The sequence below is a fragment of the Mauremys mutica genome, chromosome 9 (genome assembly GCF_020497125.1).
Source record: "Mauremys mutica isolate MM-2020 ecotype Southern chromosome 9, ASM2049712v1, whole genome shotgun sequence".
NCBI classification, from domain to species: Eukaryota; Metazoa; Chordata; order Testudines; family Geoemydidae; genus Mauremys; species Mauremys mutica.
This window is the reverse complement of record NC_059080.1, coordinates 55,899,275-55,921,777: the sequence shown is the minus strand read 5'-3', so window position 1 is coordinate 55,921,777 and position 22,503 is coordinate 55,899,275. Positions and strand designations below refer to the sequence as shown.

The window sequence follows — 22,503 nt, the reverse complement described above, 5'->3', positions numbered from 1 at the left end:
GGTCAGCATGAGAAGCAGCACTCATAGCACGTCAGCTGCCCTAATTGTTGATTTTTTTTTTGTAGGCATCACAGCGGAGAAGAGTTTCAAGCAGGACAGTTCAGCGGCATTGTCAGTATTTGCAGGGAGTTCCTTCTATCCATGTGAGAGAGTGCAAAGGTGCTAAACCTGAATTCTGTCTTAATGTGGGGTTTTTTGTCCATGGTACTGTAGCTGTACATTGCCCTGTACAGTGAGTAAAGTGTGCTTAACAAACAGGGCCGCCCAGAGGATTCCGGGGGCCCGGGGTCTTCGGCGGCGGGGGGGCCCTTCCGTTCCGGGACCCGCCGCCAAAGTGCCCCGAAGACCCGCGGCGGGAGCCCCCCGCCGCCGAATTACCGCCGAAGCGGGACCGCCGCCGAAGCGCAGCCCGGTCTTCGGCGGTAATTCGGTGGCGGGGGGGGGGTCCCCCCCGCGGGCCTTCCGGGCACTTAGGCGGCGGGTCCCGGAACAGAAGGGGCCCCCCGCCGCCGAAGACCGGGCTGCGCTTCGGCAGCGGCGGCGGGTCCCGCTCCCACCCCCCGCCCCCGGCGGGTCCCGCTCCCCCCCCGCCCCCGGCCCCGACGGTCCCGCTCCTCCCCCCGGCCCCGGCCCCGGCCCCAGCCTCTTACCGAGCACGTCTCCGGTGGGGCCTGAGCTCCGTCCCGCTCAGAGCCGCGTGGTGAGGGGGCGGGGCTGTGAGCTCCACGCCGAGCGGAGGCAGCTGCCCCGCCCCCTCCCCACGGTGCTCTGAGCGGGGCGGGGCTCAGGCCCCATTGGAGCTCCCAGCCCCGCCCCCTCACCACGCGGCTCTGAGCGGGACGGAGCTCAGGCCCCGCCAGAGACGTGCTCGGTAAGAGGCTGGGGCCGGGGCTGGGGCGGGACCGTCTCTGAGCGGGGCGGGGCTCAGGGGCCCCGACGGAGACGCTGAGGCTCCAGGAGAGGGGCGGAGGCGGGAGCCTCCGCTCTTCTCTTGGGGGCCCCTGCGGAGCCCGGGGCAAATTGCCCCCTTTGCCCCCCCCCCCCTTGGCGGTCCTGTTAACAAATCAGCGTTCGAAGAGCTTACAGTGTAAAGCACAAGAGGGCACCTTAATTTGTGTGTTGTGTTTGGGGATATTTTCTGTTTCCAGAATGAGCAGGAGATCTTGACACTTTAAAAAAGAGAGAACTTAGTAGACAAGGCTTGATGGAACTCTTTAGATGTTCATTTAAACGGAGTTAATTTGTCAGCCTGGTAAAGTTAAAGGGTACAGAATAAATAATACAGGAATTACTGCCTTGAATTAATTTGGTAATGACTACTGTGCAAGTTGCATGCAATTTTATTATGTTTAAGCATTAGATGTTAGACCATTATTGCACATGCAGACTTTATAGAATTTGTATGGCAAGACAAGAAGGAAACATAGTGCAGTCACCATATTTAATGAGCATGCACAATAACAATTTGCAAAAAGACTTTTTGTAGAAATTACCTTCTTGCAGTTACACATATGAAGAAAAAAGGATCTTGAATTACAGTGTATAAAATAAAGCACTTTGCTTCAAGGAAGGATTTTTTAAAAAACCCCTAAGTGTCTACCGACCACTTGCCACTTAAATATTGACAGATATTAGTTCCGTGTCTTCCATTTTTCTAGGATGAAAGGTCTGAGATAACTAGTTTGTCCGACTTGTCTGCAGTTTCAGAGAGAGTTAAAAGTTCGTCTGTTTCATAGTCTTCTTCAAATGATCTGCAATGAGAGAACAATGATACTGTCAAAATATGTTTCTACATGTTTACTTTGGTTGTAAAAATCTAATGTTTTCAGATACAAAAGTATCTGAGCTTTTATGCTGCAGTCCTATTACTTCAACTTTTACAGCTGATACTGTTGATTTTTGCAATCCCACCCACCGAGAGATCAAAATTGTAAAATAAAGATGCAATAGCACAGAGGGATGTTTGGGGAAGATTTAAATATGAACCTGTTTTTCTTGTTAAAACCTAGTGATGTCCTTTAAATTGCAGCACAGGAAAATTGTGACTATGGTTCTCCTGTATTTGTGTCTACACAGAGCTCTGCTGTCAGTTATGTGCCTGTGGTCAGAGAATCTTCTTTTTTAGTGGTAATAGTTGAGGACATGTGCCTGACATTCCAGTCCTTTTCACCCTGGAGCCAAGGTTAGGAATAATCTCACCCTTTCTAGCAGTCCCCAGTTCCCCTCTCTGCTGAAGCAGTGAGGAACCCTCCTTCATGTGAAGATTTCTATTTTGTGAAATAGATTTAGTTTCAGGATTTTTATTCAATTAAAAACACTTCTGTTCTAATGTAGTCACTTTTTCTGTGCTGCCATTCTCATTTCAACAGGTGCTCCTCTTGGCGCTCATCAGACACCTCTGCCTTCAACATATAGGGAAATTTATCTGGACGTGAAAGACTGTAAAAGCTGGGTTGTGGACCCTTCTTATGGAGGAGGCCTTGGCTTTGACTCGCTCAGAAACTCCCCCGTGCCTCTGGAGAGTCTTGGCTTAAGTGATGCTTTGAAGCCTACTAAAATGCTGAGATCTGAGACAATTCTCTCAAGCAATCACACCATCATGTCCCATTCTCAAACAGTTGGAAGTCTCAGCATCCAGCTCCTAGTATTAGAGCTCAGTGGCTGTTAAAAGTCCCTTAGTTCTAAAAGGAGGAGCTATGGTAGAGTTGATTTATGGTCAGGATGGTCAGTATCATGGTTAGCAGGAGGAGCGCCATCAGATCTTCCTAGTCCTACCGATAAGGAGACTCCTTTGAGTCCTTGGAGGCTCTGCCTGAAGTTTCTGCATCCTCTTTAAAATAGCCCAGGGTGTCATGCAGTTTAAATTCTCCCCATGATCTTGGGTCCCTTCAGTACCAGAAGCAATCCCTGCCACTGAGGAAATCTTAGAACAGAGATATTTTGGCAGCAACCACAGGGCTGCCTGCATGTTGTTCCGCACTGTGTATGGCACCACTGGATAGTGCCTTCGTGTCACGCTTGATGACATGGAACTAAGAGGATGGCATTCAACACTTCCTGTGCTGATCATCCCATTAGTAACTCAGCTGGCACAGAAACCCCATGGGAGTCGCATGCACCTGTCAGCCTCTCAGGGCTACCAACCCTGCCCCATGTGCCTTCACTGGGGTCACTGGTCCTATCTCACACTTGGCTGAACCGTCTGCAAAGGATAGGAAAAAGAGTAAGATCTCCAAGGGGAACATCCAAATCTTCTATAAAACAGCAAGGGAAAGCACCTGCTAAGTACTTTGGCTTTCCTTTCTGGAATCCCCTGCACTCACTGGGAGAGGGATGAAGAGGATAGAAAAACTTCAGTCCATCCCCTGCCCTTCTCTGAGCTAACAAACGCATGGCCTCTTCTCCTTCCCTTGCGTGTTCTGAGAGATGATCATCAGAAGGGTGACATGCTAGGCTGCCCTCCCAAAAATGTCTCATAAGCTCTGCTGTCTGAGAAATTCAAAAGAACTGTCCTTCCAGTATGCGAGGGCTCACTGGAGCCGGCTGGAGGAGCTCGCCTTGGTTGTGTCTTTCCCCCAGAAGCCAGATGCTTTGTATCAGGGACTGAGGGAGGGACTTAATCTCTTCTGCCAGCTCCCCCTCTGAGTTCCAAGGTAGGTAGTGTCCACTTCCTCTTCATCTGCCTGGCAGAGTCAAGAAACCTTGAGGCCATAGGGCTGTCTGCTCTGGATGAAAGTCGTGTCATTCACAGTTCAGTTCAAAAGCTAAAATGTTTAAGGAAGGGCTAGCAACACTCACTCAAGGCATTCTTTGAAATCTGGCATGCCACGGTGAGAGCTCTCGCTGCTGCTGCTTTCCTTGATAGACTGGCCTGGCTATGCCATTCTGGAATTTCTGCTGAAGCTCAGGCCAAGGCTCTGGCTGGCCACTGTGAGGGGTCTGACCATTTTAATTCATAAGCAGTTGAGGTATTGGAGGAGCTGATTGTGGCACACACAACAGCTTAGGTTGCTTGCTCTAGGACTATCATGTACTTAGAAACAGCCCAGCTTCAAGTTGGCCTTCAGCCATCCACTGATTGAGATGTAGATTGAGATTGGAAGTTGAGGTCATAAGGGTAATAATGTAGATCTCAGCACAGTTCTTCCTCCAGTTCAGCTGCTTTGACCTCTGGAGGAAAGCCTCAAAGAACAACATTGGAAGCTATGCCTTCTCAAACTCTGTGCCACCATTTCCAAGCATGGCAAGCTATCTTCTTGGACCAAGCAGGTCTATGCTCTGCAGTTTGGGGCCAGGACAGATCCCAACCTCCCTTCTACCTCCCCCTTTTCAGGGATCTTTCTTAGGGGAGATTGGTGAAAGAGGAGGTTTTGACTTTACCAGAACTAGGTGTGCAATTGTCTAAACCCCAAGAAAAATGCTGGCCCACACCTCACTCTGGATCTCTACAAATGAAACATAATTACAAAAGTGTAAAAATGTGCCTGGAGTCTTTTAGGGATGTATTTTTCACTCCAAACCATTGGGCCTGGTTCACAGCACTTACCCTGTGAGATACACACTGCCACATCTTGACCAGGCAGAAGCACAGGAAGTACCTCAGGTTCATACTGGTCAGCAACCATCCCAGTACAAGATGCTGCCCCTTGATGTTCAAGTTGTTATTATCAGGGCCAGCTTTAGGCCGATTTTCCCCAAATCGGGCCCTGTGCCTAAGAGGGCCCGCACCCAGTGGTGAGCTGGAGCTGGTTCCCAAGCTCCGGCAGCTGTCTGCCCCGCCCCCGGCCCCAGCTCACTTCCCCCTCCTCCCCTTGAACGCTCTGCCCCCCTTCTCCTCCCCCTCCCCTGCTTCCCACGAATCAGATGTTCGCGCGGGAAGCCTGGAAACAAGCAGCGGCAGGTAAGCTGGGGTGGGGGGGGGTGAGGAGGGCTCCAGGGAGGCCTGGCGTGGCCCAGTCTGGCTCCAGCCCCGCGTCGTGGCTCTGGCCCGGCCCCGACTCTGGCTGGGTGGCACGGCTCCAGTGGGGGTAAGCGGCATGGTAAGAGACTGGGGCTGTGGGGAGGAAGGGGTTGGATAAGGCAGGGACAGGGAGTGGGTGGTGGGGGTTGGATCAGGCAGAGGTTTGTGGGGGCAGTCAGGGGACGGGGAACGGGATGGGGGAACAGGATGGGGGTTGGGTAGGCGTGGGAGTTCCGGGGGTCTGTTGGGGTGGTCAGGGGATGGGGTCGGGGCAGTCAGGAGACAGGGAGCAGGGCAAGTTGGGTAGGGGGTGGGGAGTCTTGGGAAGGAGTCGTCAGAGGACAAGGAGCGGGGGGGTTGATGGGTTGCGGTTTCTGAGGGGGGCAGGACATGGGTGGGGGTTGGATGAGGTGCAGGGGGATGTACTCACCAGGCGGTACCCTACCGGGTCTTCGGCGGCAGGTCCTTCAGTGCCGCGGAAGATCCGGACCGAAGACCCTGAGCGCCTCCGGGTGAGTCATCCCTGCCGGGGCCCTGCTGAATCAGGCCCCGCACTTCCTAAAGCCAGCCCTGGTTGTTATTATTTAGCATCTAGGAGCCCCAGTCATGGACCAGGAGCCCCAGCATGTGAGACTATCATAACTACAGGCCAAAGTGGATGCTATCCAAAAGTGGCCTGTCCCAAAGTCAAAGAAACGGGTCCAATCGTTCTTAGGCTTGGCTGGATATTACAGGTGATTTGTACCTCACTACAGCCAAATCGCTGCCCCACTGACAGACCTAACCAAAAAGAAACAGCCAAATGCAGTTCAGTGGACTGAAGTGTGTCAGAAGGCCTTTAATCAGCTTAAAGCGACACTCATGTCTTACCCTGTGCTAAGGGCCCCAGACTTTGACAAACCGTTCCTAGTAACCACAGATGCGTCTGAGCATGGTGTGGGAGCAGTTTTAATGCAAGAAGAACCAGATCAAGAATTCCACCCTGTCGTGTTTCTCAGCAAGAAACTGTCTGAGAAAGCCACTGGTCAATCAGCAAAAAGGAATGCTAAACCATTGGGTATGTGCTGGAAAAGCTTCTCCCATACTTTTGGGGACGGCGTTTCCAACAACAAACTGACCATGCTGAGCTAAAGTGGCTTCATACCGCCAAGGGAAATAATAACAAAAAACTTCTTCGGTGGAGTTTAGCTCTCCAAGATTTTGATTTTGATATACAGTCAAACCTCGCAATAACGCGCCCCGCCATAACACAAAATCACATATCACGCGATCACAGGTTGGCTCCCCTTTAAGGTATAATACAGTATGGCGTCGGTACTGTACCAATGGTCCCCAACACCATGGCGGGGAGAGAAGCTGCAGCCCCGCACCTGCTGGGGACAGAGAACTCCAAGGCTGCGGGCGCCGGTGCTCTCTGTCCCCAGCAGGAGTGGGGCCGCAGCTTCTCTCCAGCTTCTCCGGGGCTGCAGATGTCAGTGCTCTCTGTTCCCGGCAGGTGCGGGGCCGCAGCTTCTCTCCGGCTTCAAGAGGAGCCGTGGCTCCCCGCCTGCCGGGGACAGAGAACTCCGGGGCTGCGGATGCCGGTGCTCTCTGTCCCTGGCAGGTGCGGGGCCACGGCTTCTCTCCCCTGTTGGGCACTAGGCGGCGCACATCAATGCACCGCGTTGGGGACCACTGACAAACCCCGCTATACCGCGACACCGCATTTAGCGTGATGGAAGTTTTTGGACCCCAAACATCACGTTATAGCAGGGTTTCACTGTACAACACATTTCAGGAGCTTCTAACAAAGTGGCTGATGAACTCTCCTGTGAAAGTTTCCCAGAATCAACTGGTTAAAAATTGTTCTTGGAATGTGGGACATAGTGTTAGTTTTTATATAATCAATAGTATGTCTAAAGGTGCATGTGTCTTATTAACTCCGTTTTCTCCTAGAGCTCCAGGAAGAAACCACAGCCAATGTGGCACCAGCTGTCCAGCACTATCTGTGATTTTGGGGGGCATGTCATAACTCTAAAGGGAAATGTAACAACTCTCTTGTATACAACACTATAAAACCTCTCCTGGCCAGAGGCACCAAAATCCTTTTTCCTGTAAAGGGTTAAGAAGCTCAGGTAACCTGGCTGACACCTGACCCAAAGGCCCAATAAGGGGACAAGATACTTTCGTTTGTGCTCTTTGTTTTGGGGTTGTTCGCTCTTGGGACTAAGAGGGACCGGACATCAATCCATGTTCTCCAAATCTTTCTGAACAAGGCTCTCATATTTCAAAGTAATAGCCAGGCAGGGTGTATTAGTTTCTTTTGTTTTCTCAATTTGTGAATTTTACCTTTGCTAGAGGGAAGCTTATCCCTGTTTTGTTGTAACTTTGAACCTAAGGCTAGAGGGGGTTCATCTGGGCTCTTTGAATCTGATTACCCTGCAAAGTTATTTTCCATCCTGATTTTACAGAGATGATTTTTACATTTTCTTTTTAATAAAATTCTTTTTTTAAGAACCTGACATTTTTCCATTGTCCAAAGACCCAGGGGTTTGGGTCTTTGATCACTTTGTTACCACTTGGTTAGGATATTATTCTCAAGCCTCTGCAGCGAAGGGGGTGTAAGGGCTTGGGGGGGATATATTGGGGGAAGAGGAACTCCAAGTGGTCCTTCCCCTGTTGCTTGTTAAATCACTGGGTGGTGGCAACGTACCAGGTTTTAACCTAAGGTGGTAGAAATAAGCTTCGGAGGCTTTCAGGCGGGTCCCCATATCTACCCTAGAGTGGGGAAAGACACTGTAAAAATACAGAGCACAAAGACAGTCCCTGCCCCAAAGAGCTTACAAGCTAACAACCTGCCAGTGATCATAGCTCACCTGCTTTATCCCTGCCTACACATCTCACTGAGCCTCATCTTCACAGGGGCCAATACACACCATCCAGCAGACATCTGACCTCTTCCAAACTCTGGCTGAGGATCAGCAAAAAGAAATATACTCTCTAGTCTATGTATGTCTTAACCCTGCTAGAATAGCCAGCACCTTTTGGGAGCTGGTTTCTGTCTACCAAAAGACAGAGGGATAGTCCTTACTCCAGGGGTGGGCAAACTATGGTCTGCAGGCGCATCTGGCCCACCAGCCATTTTAAAGCTCCTGCTGGGGCGCGGGGTCTGGGGCTTGCCTTGTTCTGGTGCTCGAGCTGGGGAGCAGGGTCGGGGGCTGCTCTGTGCAGCTCCCAGAAGCAGTGGCATGGTCCCCACTCAGGCTCCTATGCATAGGGGTAGCCAGAGGGCTCTGCTCTGCATGCTGCCCTTGCAGTTCCCCTTGGCCAGGGATGGTGCCTGCAGATGGGTCAGTGTGCAGAGATGCCTGGCTGCGCCTCCGCATAGGTGCCAGGATGGGGACATGCTGCTGCTTCTGGGAGCTGCCTGAGGTAAGTGCTGCCCAGAGCCATCACCCTGTGACCCACCCTGCCCCTGCCCTGATGGCCCTCCTGCCTTCTGAACCCCTTGGTCCCAGTCTGGAGCACCCCAAACCTCTCAGCCCCAGCCCAGAGCCTGCATCCATTGCCCTCACACACAGACACCTCCCAGCCCAGACCCTGAAGGCATCATTTCTGGCCCCACCCCAGACCCCCCCACCTGCACCCCAACACAAATTTTGTGAGCATTCATGGGCCACCATACAATTTCTATACCCAGATGTGACCCTCGGGCCAAAAAGTTTGCCTGCCTTAGTGTTCCTTGCTATGTAGAAGGAACTGGCCCTTTCTCAAGGTTCTGGGGTTAATAGCAACATGTTTCTTTGTCACACCTTAAACAAAGCTCAGGAGGAGACCCTGTCAGAGTTAATGGAATCATGTGTATATAACCAGGCTGAGAGCCTCTGGACATGCTAGTATAACCTCCACTAGACACCTGTGGAGTGTGACTTCACTTGAGGGCTGTAGGGCAACTACATGGAGCTAGGGCCCTACTTTTAGTCACTACTTTCTTAAGCCAGCTTCTACAGTGAGCTGAGTTTGGGCAATTTGATGTGCTAAACATTTATATAAGAGATTTCCTCACCCATCCTGCTTTTGGAAGGCATTACTAACTCGTCTGCTACAATGGGGCTCCTTGGGGGTATTCTCATGAAGGAGGCAGGTTACTTTTCATCACCTCTATTCTCCAAATGTTGGCCACCTATAGCATTGGTTTGAGCTGAGATCACATTAGTAAGGATGACCTTTCAGAGCCTAGGAATGATGGAGTAGGTGATATATGGTAGTGTGCCTCACCATGCCAATGATTACATTGAGTGGGTCTGTTTTCTGATGATTCAGTGACAGTTAGCAATATTTCATCTCAAGGGTAGTATTTCCAGTTGCAGGAGCTGTTAGGACAGATGGCTGGATCGAGGAGTAACCACACTACTAAAGAATTCAGTCTTAGACAGAATTTCCCTCCAGTGAATAAAGAACTTGAGCTGGTTTGACCCTGGAATCAATCGCTTTGTTCTGGTGTTAAGGGATGTGAAAGCAGCCATAAAACAAACAAAAAAATCACCTTACACACACAAAACAAATGGAAAAATGGGGAAGTGGATAGCAGTGAATGTAAATCAGAAAGTAGGAATTGTATAAAATTGATAAGGGAAGCAAAAGGACACTATGGAAAGCAGAGTTCAGGACAAAAAGTTTTTCAAGTATATAAGGAACAAAACTGGTTCATTACTAGATGAAAATGGCAGAACTGTCACTAATAATGTCGAAAAGGCTGAAATGTTCAATAAATATTTCTGTTCTATATTTTGGAAAAAAACTGATGATGAAATACTTACCAAGTCCAAAAATAACTCAGTAGGATATTAAACAGTGCTTATTAAAGATAGATATTTTTAAATTAGCAGGTCCATATAATTTGCCTATAAGCGTTTTAAAGAGCTGCCCAATCCATACTTTGTGCTATTATATTGTTTTCAATACATCTTGGGACACTGGGGAAGTTCCAGAGGCCTAGAAGAAAGCTAATGTACCATAACTGAAAAAGGGTAAATGGGATGACCCAGATAATGATAACCTGTCAGCATGATTTGTTCCTGGGCAAGATGCTGACTTGGTACCACATGACATTGTGATTAAAAAATTAGACTGATATAGAGCACACATTAAATGGATTAAAAACTGGGACAGGTCTCGAAATGTAATTGTAAAAGAGGAATCATCATCAAGCATGTGTGTGTGTCTAGTGGCGTCCCACAGGGATTGGTTCTCGACCCTATACTATTTAATATTTTTTTATCAATGACCTGGAAGCAAACAAAATAATCACTGATAAAGTTGGCAGATGAGACACAGCTAGTTGGAGTGCTAAATAATGAAAAGGACAGGACACTGACACAGAATGACCCGTATTACTTGGAAAACTTCTTGGCTATAAGGTTCCATTGTTGAAGGTGATCACAGTATCCAGGAAGTTGATGCGAATGGGGGAGTGTTCCAGAGAGAGTTTAATGGATGGCTGGTGGTTGTTGAAGGTGTGGTGGGAGTAGTTATATGAAGGAGTTTAAGCCACGTGTCAAGAAGGTGAAAATATCATCGAAGTATCTTAGGTATATCATTGATTTTGTGGTGCATTTGTCCAGAAATTCTTCCTCAAAGTGGTCCAGGAAGAGTTAGGCATAATTGGGGAGCCATCCTAATACCCATGGCTATTTCTATGATTTGGGCAAAGTGTTTGTTGTTGAGTGTTAAATTGTTATGGGTGAGGGTGAAATGGATGAGTATACAATGTATTTGGGGTGGATATCTGAGTGCTGTCCATTGTCTTATAGATATTTGAGGCAGGCAGCTATGCCATCATGGTGAGGGATGTTGGTGTACAGGGAAGTGACATCCATAGTGGGAAGGATGATGTTCTGAAAGAGTTGTTAATGTTGCAGAGTTTCTGGATGAAGTCAGTTGTCTTGGAGGAAGCTGACCCTGTGTGTGGTGAGTGGTTTGAAGATGATTTTTCTAAGTCCTGACATTCTTTCAGTAAGCATGCCATGGCCAGATATGATGAGTCTGCCTGAGTTCCCTTGGGAAGTATGTAGCAGATCGCTGGTGTGGGTTCTTTGGGGATGGGGGTTAGTGATTCCCTTGAAGTTGTTTGGGGAAGGATTTGATGATATCCTTACATTTCTGGGTGAACTGTGGTGTGAGGTCTTCTTTGAATTCTTTACAGTAAGTGGTGTCGGAGAGTTGTCAGTTGGCCTCATTAATGTAGTCGGCACAGCTAAGCACTACAATGGCACCCGCTTTGTTTGTTTGATCACTATCTGGTGGTTAGGTATCAGGAACTATAGAGTTGTCCTCTCGACAGTGGAGAGCTTGTGGTGGATGTGGTGATTAAGGATTTCACAGTCAATTTTTCCCCCAAAGCAATCAATGCAATGATCAAGTGTGAGATTTCATCCACTGTGGGGTCTCCAGTCATATGGTTCTTTTTTCTTACGACTGACAGTGATAGTTGTGTGTGGGGGGTGGTATTATTGTGAAAGAATTCTTTGTCCTCATCCCCAAAGGAAAACTGCACAACACCTTCAAAAGATGAGCCTAGGATCTTAAATTCATAACTTTGCTAGATACTAAAAATCATGGTCTTAATAAAGAGACTGGATTTATGGTTTATTATAACAGTCTGTAACAACCCCCCCCCCCCACACAAACCCCCTTTTTTGTCCTATGACTAAAAAGGTGTTAATTGGCTACTTCACCTTGAATGGATCTCTTAAAACAGTGGTTCTCAACCAGGGTTATGTGGAGGTCTTCCGGGAGGAGGGTGTGTGTGTGTATATCAACTCATCTAGATATTTTCCTAGTTTTACAACAGGCTACATAAAAAGTGAAGTCAGTACAAACTAAAATTTCATACAGTAACTTGTTTGTACTTCTCTATATACCATACACTGAAATGTAAGTACAATATTTCTATTCCAATTAATTTATTTTATAATTATATAGTAAAAAGGAGAGAATAAGCAATTTTTCAGTAACTGTGTGCTGTGACACTTTGTATTTTATGTCTGATTTTGCAAGCAAGTAGTTTGTAAGTGAGGTAAAATTTGGGGGTACACAAGACGAATAAGACTCCTGAAAGAGATACAGTAGCCTGGAAAGGTTGAGAGCCAATGTCTTATAATATATGTTAACTACTTATGCTAAACAATCTCTCCCACCTTGTATTTAGCGGTGACACTCGGGAGTACATTTCCCAGACCTGAGAAGAGCTCTGTGGAAGCTCAAAAGCTTGTCTCTTTCACCTACAGAAGTTGGTCCAATAAAATATATTCTCTCACCCACCCTGTCACTCATCTAGACGGACATTCCACTTTTGACAATCATCCAGCTGGTTTTGATTATGCCCTTTAGATCACAACTGCCATCTTCTAGTAATACTTCAAGGTCTCATTTTCTATCTGCTTGCATTTCTATACTAGCACTTTAATACACATATAATCTTATTCTGAAACAAACAATGAAGATTATTTTTTACCTTCTAGCATTCGCTTTAGGTATCTGCCTGTTGATCTGAAGTAAGCAAATGCTCCCCTTCTCTCCCTCTGTAGCCTAGTTTAAGGCAGTTTTCAATATACAAAATGTGTGGGATTACTGAATGTAAGATAGCTGCGCAAATGTCAACACCTACCCTTCTTGTAACTGCTCATTTCCAGATTCTTCAGCAACAAGAAGCTCATACTCCTCTGCAGCGTATCTGTCCCAGTCTGAAGGCTCCGGTCCATCATTTTCAACATCCTAAACACATCAGAAAAGCAAATTAAATAGGAGTGTCCTTTCTGATCTACAAACTTGCTTTGCAAAAGCTTCTCACCTATCTACAAACATGTGCATTTCTGCAACACTTACTGTTGGGGTTTGAAAATGCCTTAAGAAAAACAACTCAATCCAAGTTTAGTCTCTTAATCAAAGTTTAAATTATGTACTCATCAAGTTCTTTAAACAAAGCCCCGAGTAAACAAATATGTTTTGTATTAGGCTTTAAATCTCGAACACAGATGGAATACTTTGCCACCCATCTTGAACAATGACATTCCAAAAATGTCAAGTAAGAATAACTGCAAACCTGAACTGCTCTGGCAGGACATACTGTAAGAGCAAGGGAACTCTGCCTAGTGACTGGTTCTCAGAGCATTCCAGGATTTAGAAAATGTTGACACTCCTTTGAATTGCACCCACAACCAAGCACGCAGCTTTTGCAGAGTTTGGTGCACAGGGGCAATATGCTCAGAGAACTCCTCTCTATGTATGAGTTGGGCCATGCCTTTCACCCCAGCTGAGCTTTTCAAGAAACATACAATGGTGGCCCCAAGTAGCAATTCAGCAGTGGGTCCTAGAAGTAACAAAGTCCTGGGTCACTATGGCACAATTCCTCTCCCTCCTGAGTGTGCACTGCCTTCAGATGGTTGTGCGAGGTGCTGTGCAAACACACAACACAGATGGGAAGGAATTTAGACTGTCTTACTGATAAGGACGTGCCCAAAACAAACACTTGCATTAGATTAGAGGAAGCACCAGCTCTATCATAGTTAAGGTTAGGAAGCCCTTTCTGTTTAAAGGACAGCTCTAAGTGAACTAAACTCTGCACAGTTACTTGGCTTGCCTTGACATTTGGTGTACACCTGGGGTGTGTGTGATGGGGTTATTACTAGGACTGTCAAACAATTAAAAAAAATAGTTGTGAATAATCTCAGTTTTAATCACACTGTTACACAATAATAGAATACCAATTTAAATGTATTTATAAATTTTTGGATGTTTTCTATATTTTCAAATAAGTTGATTTCAATTACAATACAGAATAGAACATGTACAGTGCTCACTTTATATTTGTTATTACAAATATTTGCATTGTAAAAAAGCAAACAACATAAATAGTATTTTTCAGTTCACCTCATACAAGTACTGTAGTGCAATCTCTTTATGGTGAAAGTGCAACTTACAAATGTAGAATTAATATTTTTGTTACATAACTACACTCACAAAGAAAACAATGTAAAATTTTAGCGTCTACAAGTCCACTCAGTCCTACTTCTTGTTCAGCCAATCGCTAAGACAAACAAGTTTGTTTATATTTATGGGAGGTAATGCTGCCTGCTTCTTATTTACAGTGTCACCTGAAAGTGAGAGTAGGCGTTCACATGGCACTGTTGTACTATAAAGTGAGTCCTGTACACTTAGTATTCTGTTGTTGTAATTGAAATCAGTATATTTGAAAATGTAGACAAACATCCACAAACATTTATAATTTAAAGTGGTATTCTATTATTGTTTAACAGTGCAATTAAAACTGACTAATCAGGATTATTTTTTAAATTTAGTTACTTAGTTTTATGTTAATCACTTGAGTTAACGGCGATTAATTGATAAACCTAGTTTTTATGGATCCAAATTTGGGGTTATTTGACCAATGGGTTACTGAGAGACAAGACTCCCTCCTATCTCTCCTCCAAAAACATTTTTTCTTAAGGTTGACAATTTCTACCAATGATGTACACCAAGATACTGTAAACTGAAACCCAACCCGTGGCAGAAATCTGAAAATGAACTGTGTAGGCATGTTGCTACAATCTGCCTGCCAAAGGGTTGTTGTTGTTTTTTTAGTTAGGGGAAATGTAAGCTGAGTATAGCAGAAAATTCAGAAGGTGCTGATACTGAGCATTCTCGAAAGACAAGTGGACAGCGGAGACAATGAATGCAGTGAGGAGCAGGGCTACCTGCTTGCCTGTCAGTCCAGCAAACCAACTCTCTGCCAGCAATGAGCAGGGCAAACACTTGGAACCTGGCCCTTATACCCAAACCCTGTACATCAGTGGTCTCCAACCTTTTTATGCTCAAGATAGACTCATAGACTCTAGGACCGGAAGGGACCTTGAGATGTCATCGAGTCCAGTCCCCTGCCCTCATGGCAGGACCAAATACTGTCTAGACCATCCCTGATAGACATTTATCTAACCTACTCTTAAATATCTCCAGAGATGGAGATTCCACAACCTCCCTAGGCAATTTATTCCAGTGTTTAACCACCCTGACAGTTAGGAACTTTTCCCTAATGTCCAACCTAAACCTCCCTTGCTGCAGTTTAAGCCCATTGCTTCTTGTTCTATCCTTAGAGGCTAAGGTGAACAAGTTATCTCCCTCCTCCTGATGACACCCTTTTAGATACCTGAAAACTGCTATCATGTCCCCTCTCAGTCTTCTCTTTTCCAAACTAAACAAACCCAATTCTTTCAGCCTTCCTTCGTAGGTCATGTTCTCAAGACCTTTAATCATTCTTGTTGCTCTTCTCTGGACCCTCTCCAATTTCTCCACATCTTTCTTGAAATGCGGTGCCCAGAACTGGACACAATACTCCAGTTGAGGCCTAACCAGTGCAGAGTAGAGCGGAAGAATGACTTCTCGTGTCTTGCTCACAACACACCTGTTAATGCATCCCAGAATCACGTTTGCTTTTTTTGCAACAGCATCACACTGTTGACTCATATTTAGCTTGTGGGCCACCATAACCCCTAAATCCCTTTCTGCCGTACTCCTTCCTAGACAGTCTCTTCCCATTCTGTATGTGTGAAACTGATTGTTCCTTCCTAAGTGGAGCACTTTGCATTTGTCTTTATTAAACTTCATCTGGTTTACCTCAGACCATTTCTCCAATTTGTCCAGATCATTTTGAATTATGACCCTGTCCTCCAAAGCAGTTGCAATCCCTCCCAGTTTGGTATCATCTGCAAATTTAATAAGCGTACTTTCTATGCCAACATCTAAGTCGTTGATGAAGATAGTGAACAGAATATCACTTTCTGAATTTAAGGGCAACCCAGGATCTACTCTGCCCCTTCCCCAAAGCCCTGCCCCACTCATTCCATTCTCCCCTCTCTTCATTGCTTGCTCTCCTCAACCCTCACTCACTTTCATTGGGCTGGGCAGGAAGTTGTGAGGGGTGCAAGCTCTGGGAGGGTGTTTGGGTGCAGGAGGGGGAGCAGCTAGGGTGCAGGGGTTGTGGTGCAGGAGGATGTATGGGGTGCTGGCTCTGGGAGGGGAGGTCAGGGCTGGGGCAGGGGCTTGGGGTACTGGTTCTGGAAGGGGGCTCAGGGCTGGGGGTGTGGCCTCCAGATGGGCAGTACTTACCACAGGCAGTGCAGTGAAATTAAGGCAGGCTCTACTCCTGGAAGGGGCCAACACACCTCTGCGGCCCCTGGAAGGGGGACACGTGGCTCTGCGTACTGCCCCTTTCTCAGGCACCATCCACAAAACTCCCATTCGCCAATGGGAGCTGTGGGGGTGGTGCTTGCAGGTAGAAGCAGCATGCGGGGCTGCCACTAAGGCAGGCTCCCTGCCTGCCCCCCAAGGCTGTGCTGGCTGCTTCTGGGAGCAGCGGGGGGCTGCGGCAGGGAGCCTGCCTTAGTGGCAGACCCGCTGCACCACCGGAAATCACAATTGACTGGGAGCCTCAGGCTCAACAAGTTGATTGCGATCGACAGGATGGTGACCACTGCTGTACATGAATGAGCTACATTTTGTCTCTGTTGCCAGAGAACGGGTGTGGTGGATGGAGTGCCCATCAAAAAGATGCATCGGACAAGACCAACATGGCTGCCTTCAAGGCCGTAGAGAAGCAGTTCCCAGCCTACTGCTTAGGGGATACACTGCCAGACGGGAATGGGAATTGGTCTTGTGAGCTATAGCCAGCCGCTGGACACTATCGTGCTTGTTCATGATCATACAGCACTTGTTTCCTACAGCACGCTGTTTTAGTTCCGTCCTCTTTCCATATCTGCTGCTTTTCTCTACAACAAGCCAAACTTCACTGTCCCTTAAAATAGTTTTGGGGCAACAATGTTTGGAGACCTTGCTTTATACCTTCTGTATTGCAAAGGGATCCCGCTGTTCATTGTCCAGGTACTTTTCCAAGTTAAAGAAGGTGTTGTAGAATACATGAGCCATTCTGCATCTCTTCAGGTCTCGCAGCATCACCCTTCCTGCAGAAAGAGCACACGTTATTTTAGTAGCACATTCTTAATTAGTGAGTGATATGACCTGTCAGGGTCGTGCCCCCCCTCCCCCCGCACTCTGAACTCTGGGGTACAGATGTGGGGACCTGCATGAAAGACCCCCTAAGCTTATATTCTACCAGCTTAGGTTAAAACATCCCCAAGGCACAAATTCCTTCCCTTGTCCTTGGACAGTATTGCTGCCACCACCAAGTGATTTACACAAAAATTCAGGGAAGGGTCACTTGGCATCCCTCCACCCCCTTTCCTAGGGAGGCTTGTTAATAATATACCAACCAACCAGTTGCCTCAGCAATGTGAGAACAGCCCAGACCCTTTGTCTTCAGGACACTGAAATTAATCAGGTTCTTAAAAGAAGAACTTTTAAGAAAAAAAATAAAAGAATCACACCTGCAAAATCAGGATGGAAGGTAACTTTATCGGGTAATAAAAAGATTTAAAACACAGAGGATTCTTCTCTGGGCTCAGCTTCACAGTTACAAAAACAGGAATGAAACTACCTCTGTAGCATAGGAACATTCACAAGCCAAAACAAAAGATAACCTAACGCATTTCCTTGTCCTACTTACAATTCCTGTGGTTTTAGATGGCTTATTCCAGGTATATTTTCAGGAGATATTGTACCTGCTTGGCTTTAGCCACCGGAGAGGGAATAACAAAAGAGAACAACAAACAATTTGAAAGTATCTTCTTTCCTCAATGGTCCTTTTGGTCAGGTACCAACTAGATTATTTGAACTGCTTAACCCCTTACAAGTAAGGCAATCCAGTAAAGCTGCCTTGGAGGGATTTTATGCTACTGCATACATAAAGGTTGCTACCCTTCCCCCTATATTCATGACAGGACCCATTTAGCACAGGTCTTTTCTAATTTAGGATAATACCACTAGCGTGTGTTGTTTTTTCAGGCTGCCAATGCCCATTTATTAGACAAGCAAATAGATCTGTGTTTAGCTTGGACCAAGGACGAGGAGGCATCTCATATGGCTTCCGTGGTTGTTTTGCATTCTTCTTCCTACATGCAGATTTCACACAACATTCATGCCTGCCTAAAAGAGCACATCTTGGACTGTGTTCTTATGTTACTCAAGACCCGGACAGGTGCTATGTAATAAATAGTTAGCACTACAATCCCCATATTGCATGACACACTGGCCCTTGTAGAGCATGCCAGCATGTGCAGCAACTTCATTTAATTGGACCTAATATGGTTTTATGATTAGAGGTATCTGGGTTCTTCCAGTAGAATTATTGCCTCAGGCTGTAGTAAGATTGGGCTATTTTTGTGTTTCCTGTGGGAGCTTATCAGATAGCATCAGTAATGGGTAGTACTTGAGTCATATTTATTGACAGGCTATTGCTGTAAACAGCTCCTTACCAGGTCTGTATTTCCCATTTACTGATTTTTTGCAATTCCAGGATAATTGGCTTAAGTCCAGATGGTGCTTTGCAGTCTGTTTTTTGTGCTAGGGCTTCCTACAGGTTCCACCTTGACCAATTTTTGCTCATACATATACTCATGAAACTCATCCCAACCAAAAACAATGGCCAGCATTACTTTTCAATCTGAGCACAGTTCTGTTGTGTTTTAGTTAGTGCTTTAGAAACACGTTTTGCTGGGCAATCATCTTGCAGAAGGACATTATCCAGTCCCCTCAATGTATGTGGCTTCTGCCCTGCTGTTTGGTGTAAGGTTCTTTTCTTCGGCATGGTCCAAAATGTTACATTGTTCCTCTCATTGTGTTGATTAAAATGAGGCGATCATCATGGTTACCTCAGCCAGATCCCTCCATTGCAGGATAAGCCGCTGAGGGAAATCTGAACAGAAGTTACTTCAACTGTAAATGTGATTTGAAGGTGCAGAGTTTTGCAGTGAACCTTACAATACCGGCTATACTTTGATCCTCATCTTAACCTACAACAGACCATTTTAATTCACCCTCCCTCCTCCTCCCCTCCCACCCCCGTTAAGCAAGACTGAATCTAAATAATATTTGAAATATATATTACAACCACCAGCTAATCCATTATTTAATTGGATGTGTGTGGGGGGGTAGGGGGGGAATTCGCCATCACTTGAAATCTTTAAATGAAGATTAAATGTCTCTTTCTAAAAGAGAGAACATCCAGCTGAGCTAGAGTCCAGGAGCCTGGTGACATGCCATAGCCCATGCAATGCAGAAGGTCAGATTTGATGGTCATAATGTTCCCTTCAAGCCGTAAAACCTATGAACTCAAAAATTTACATCAGGTCTTGGATTGTAGTGCTGTGCCTAAACTTTCTCTTGGGAGTGTGTTTTTGCCTACAGTAGCTCAAGTCATCCATGAGGTCAGCAAAAGCAAGTTAACCCATTTGCTAATGGGTTAATGGAGATGGGTAGGAAGCTAGTGAATGCCAGTTCACCACCTACAGGGCTTAGCAAATGGGTTAAACTGCTTCTGTTGATCTCATGGTTGACTTTTCCATCCCTCCCAGAGAGGTTTTGCACAAAGGCAATTTGTGAGACATTTTAGCTAGGCTAAGGAAAAGGAGAGGTTACTCACCTCGTACAGTAACTGGAATTGTTTGAGATGTTTTTGTCCCTATGGGTCCTCCATATTAGGTGGCTGCGCACCAGTTTGCCTTTGATTGGAAACTTTTCTTAAGCTGTGTCTGCAGGTCCAGACCAACAGTCTATAGGGTGGGGCAGACCTGCTGCCATACAAGTTCCTTCTCAACAATGACATACAAAGTACTCTGAGGTGGAGGAGAAAGAAGGTGAGTAGTGGAGTACCCAGAGAAGGACAAATCTTGAAGAACTCCAGTTACTGTACAAAGTTAGTTACCTCCTCTTCTTTATGTTTTTGCCCCTATGGGGGGCTCCACGTTAGGTGACTCCCAAGCAGTACCTTGATTACGGAGAAGGGTGCTGCGGAGATGAGTTCAGAGAACAGCCTCACCTAAGGCTGTATTTTAGCTGGAGATATGAATAACATGGAAAAAGTGTGCACAGATGACCAAGTGGCAGCTTTGCAAATGTCTGTAATGGGTATGTTTTTAAGCAGTGCTACTGAAATGGATTTAACTCTGGTGGAATGGGCCAGCACCCTAGGATGAGAGTGCATTCCAGAAGCCTTGTAACATGCTAAGATGCATCCTGATACACATTTTAGATAGTCTGTGTGTATGGAGAGAGAAAATCCCTTCATTCTCTTGTTTGTCCCTCAGAGATGGGGGCTTGAAATTGGTCCTTCTGGTCCTGTGGCAGATAGTCAATAAATTGTGCAAATTTAGTGTAATTGCTGTAACAGTACTTTCCCAACAAGGCGTGATAGTTGGTGACACTGAACTGTACCACAGCTAAGAAATAGCTCTTGCTGCCCAGAAGATCAATGCATTTGAGCTCTTTATCACGAGGAGCTGATCTTGCCTGGTGGTATCTGCTCCTTTCATTGACCACACGTCAACCACAGGAAATGGGTGGTAGGGTGAGAAGAAAGGATATTCAGAGCCCTTGGCTGGAGCATAGTATTTTTTGTCAGCCCTCTTGCACCTGGATGGGATGGTGACAGGTGTCACCAGGCCATAAAATCTGGCAGACAAGAGGGTGTCATGAATAGGCAGCAATAGTTTGCCTTGAGATGTGGTGCGGAGGATATCTGCCACAGTGTGTTAGGGCTCTTGTATCTCTTTCAGAGCAATCTGTAGAGTCTTGGCCACCCTCTTCATCAGGTCCTAGAACAATCTAAAATAATCCACATGGGATGGTGGAGGGGGCATAACTGCTTCATACAGAGATTATGAGGATTATTTGTTGGAAGGAGATGCTTCCTCCTCTGCTCTTAGCTACTGGTCCTCCTCGAAGTCTCCTTGAGGATGTTTGGGATGCTCCATAGTGAAGGGGCTCCCTGGGTACTGAAGGCTGCTCCTGCTGATGGGTACGCTATAGAACCAGAGAGGGCCCCAGGATTCCAGAAAACCCATTGTGGTCAGGGTATGGAAAGGGAGCAGGACTCTTAGCATGCTTCTGCGAAGGTTGGCAGGGCTAGTTTCCAGAACATCATCACCAGGATACACTGCCAGGGAGGGAGGCTGGAAAGAGAAGGTGGCTGAATCTTGGATGGAGATGTCATATTCTGAAGATGTAACAACCCCTCTGTCCAATAGACAGGCTAGGGATGTCAGTACCGGCATCTGAGTAGGGGCTGGTATCCGAGTCAGTACCAGTGGCCGAGCTTTTGTGGGATGCACTGATACTGACTGGTAGGTTGTACAGGCGGATAGATCAATATTGACAGTGACATCCTCCCCATACCTCTTAGTAGAGGGGATTCATGCTCCTCTATCACACAGAGGTCTTTGTGAGATGAAAGGGGATTGAACCGGTGATCCAGGGCAGTAGTCCTTGAGGTAAGGTGAGTCAATTGGTACCAGAGACCACATGGATATGTGGTCCACATGCTCCTTATGGCTATTTCCCTCAGAGGATGCCAAAGTTGGGGCCAGTGCTTTCTTTGAGGAGTCCCCATGTTTGGAGGGCTCTGAAGATACAGAAGCCAGAGCTGAGTGGGGTTGCTTGCCAAGAGACTTCTCGGTATGTGGAGTGCTTGGTACACCTTTCTGATGGAGCCAGAAGAAGCAGAAGCCTCAGCAGTACCTGGAGGGGGATGTGAGGTCTCCTTAGTCCCTGGTCTCTGGGGTGAATTTCCTTGCGTTTAGACTGGTTATCGGGAAACTGAGATCTCTTCTGCTTCGAATGTTTGGAGGCTTCAGAAGTTGTCCCTGGGTCTTTGCTTGCTGGAACTGAAGTTGTCTCTGGAACACTGAGAGGCTGAGGCCTACGTATGGGGGGAATCAGATCCCATGGTCTCAGGGAACACTCCATAAAGAGCAGCTTAACTCTGTCCTCCTTCAGCTTCTTTGATCTGCTCTTTAAGCTGGAGCAAACCGTACAGTTTGATGGGACATGGAACTCTCTGAGGCAGTAGAGGCAGCTGGAATGCTCTTTGCTGAGGGGGAAAGACCTATGGAAGGTCTGGAAGGGTTTGAAGCCCAGGGTTTTGGGCACAACCTGCAGAAGGGAGGCTATGGGCAAAAAGGCCGAGGTTAGCAGAGGCCCTTCCACTGCCAATGAAGAAAAGGATGAGGTAGAGCCCCATGCAGTGCCATGTCTGAGTGGTGACAGAGTGGGACTGTCCAGGCAGTGTGCACCATCTGCAGAGCTCATAGCTCAGCTCTGCACAGGCCCTTTGTGTGGGTGAGGACAGTGCAGAATAGCCTGGGGCGGGGGGTGGCATTGGTGCTACATAGTAGCCAAGAATGGCTCCACAGGTGCCGTCCAGCCTGGCTGGGGCGATCCCCCTCTCTGTAGAGCCAGGCGCACAGGTCCTGCCCAGAACCTGGCTTTATAGAGCTTTAGACACTCGACCACCAGGCCTGACTCATTTGGTACAGAGCTTATGAAATGTCAGCATTGCCTTTCTGCCACTCCTCCCTAATAGACTATTTCATTGCGGGGTTAATGGGCTGTCATACTTC

At 46.8% G+C, this 22,503-nt stretch overlaps 2 protein-coding genes across 4 annotated transcripts in view; one reads left to right on the top strand and one right to left on the bottom strand.

Annotated features, from left to right (window-relative positions):
• Window positions 1–2,326, top strand: part of MSL2 (MSL complex subunit 2) — a 64,811-nt gene extending 62,485 nt beyond the window's left edge. Inside the window, exons 2-3 of the mRNA XM_045031146.1 lie at window positions 66–159; window positions 2,077–2,326. Of these exons, the coding sequence (XP_044887081.1) occupies window positions 66–159; window positions 2,077–2,125 (143 nt within the window). The 3' untranslated portion in view covers window positions 2,126–2,326. The remainder of the gene's footprint in view (window positions 1–65; window positions 160–2,076) is intronic.
• The window catches only part of PPP2R3A (protein phosphatase 2 regulatory subunit B''alpha), a 142,591-nt gene continuing 121,170 nt past the window's right edge, over window positions 1,083–22,503 (bottom strand). For 2 of the 3 annotated variants that reach the window (XM_045031142.1, XM_045031141.1), the window contains exons 12-14: window positions 16,835–16,953; window positions 12,609–12,715; window positions 1,085–1,751 (exon numbers count right to left, since the gene is read on the bottom strand). In XM_045031142.1, the coding sequence (XP_044887077.1) occupies window positions 1,655–1,751; window positions 12,609–12,715; window positions 16,835–16,953 (323 nt within the window). In that variant the 3' untranslated portion in view covers window positions 1,085–1,654. Of the gene's footprint in view, window positions 1,752–12,608; window positions 12,716–16,834; window positions 16,954–22,503 lie in introns of all 3 variants that reach the window. The other variant, XM_045031143.1, reaches the window with a different exon arrangement.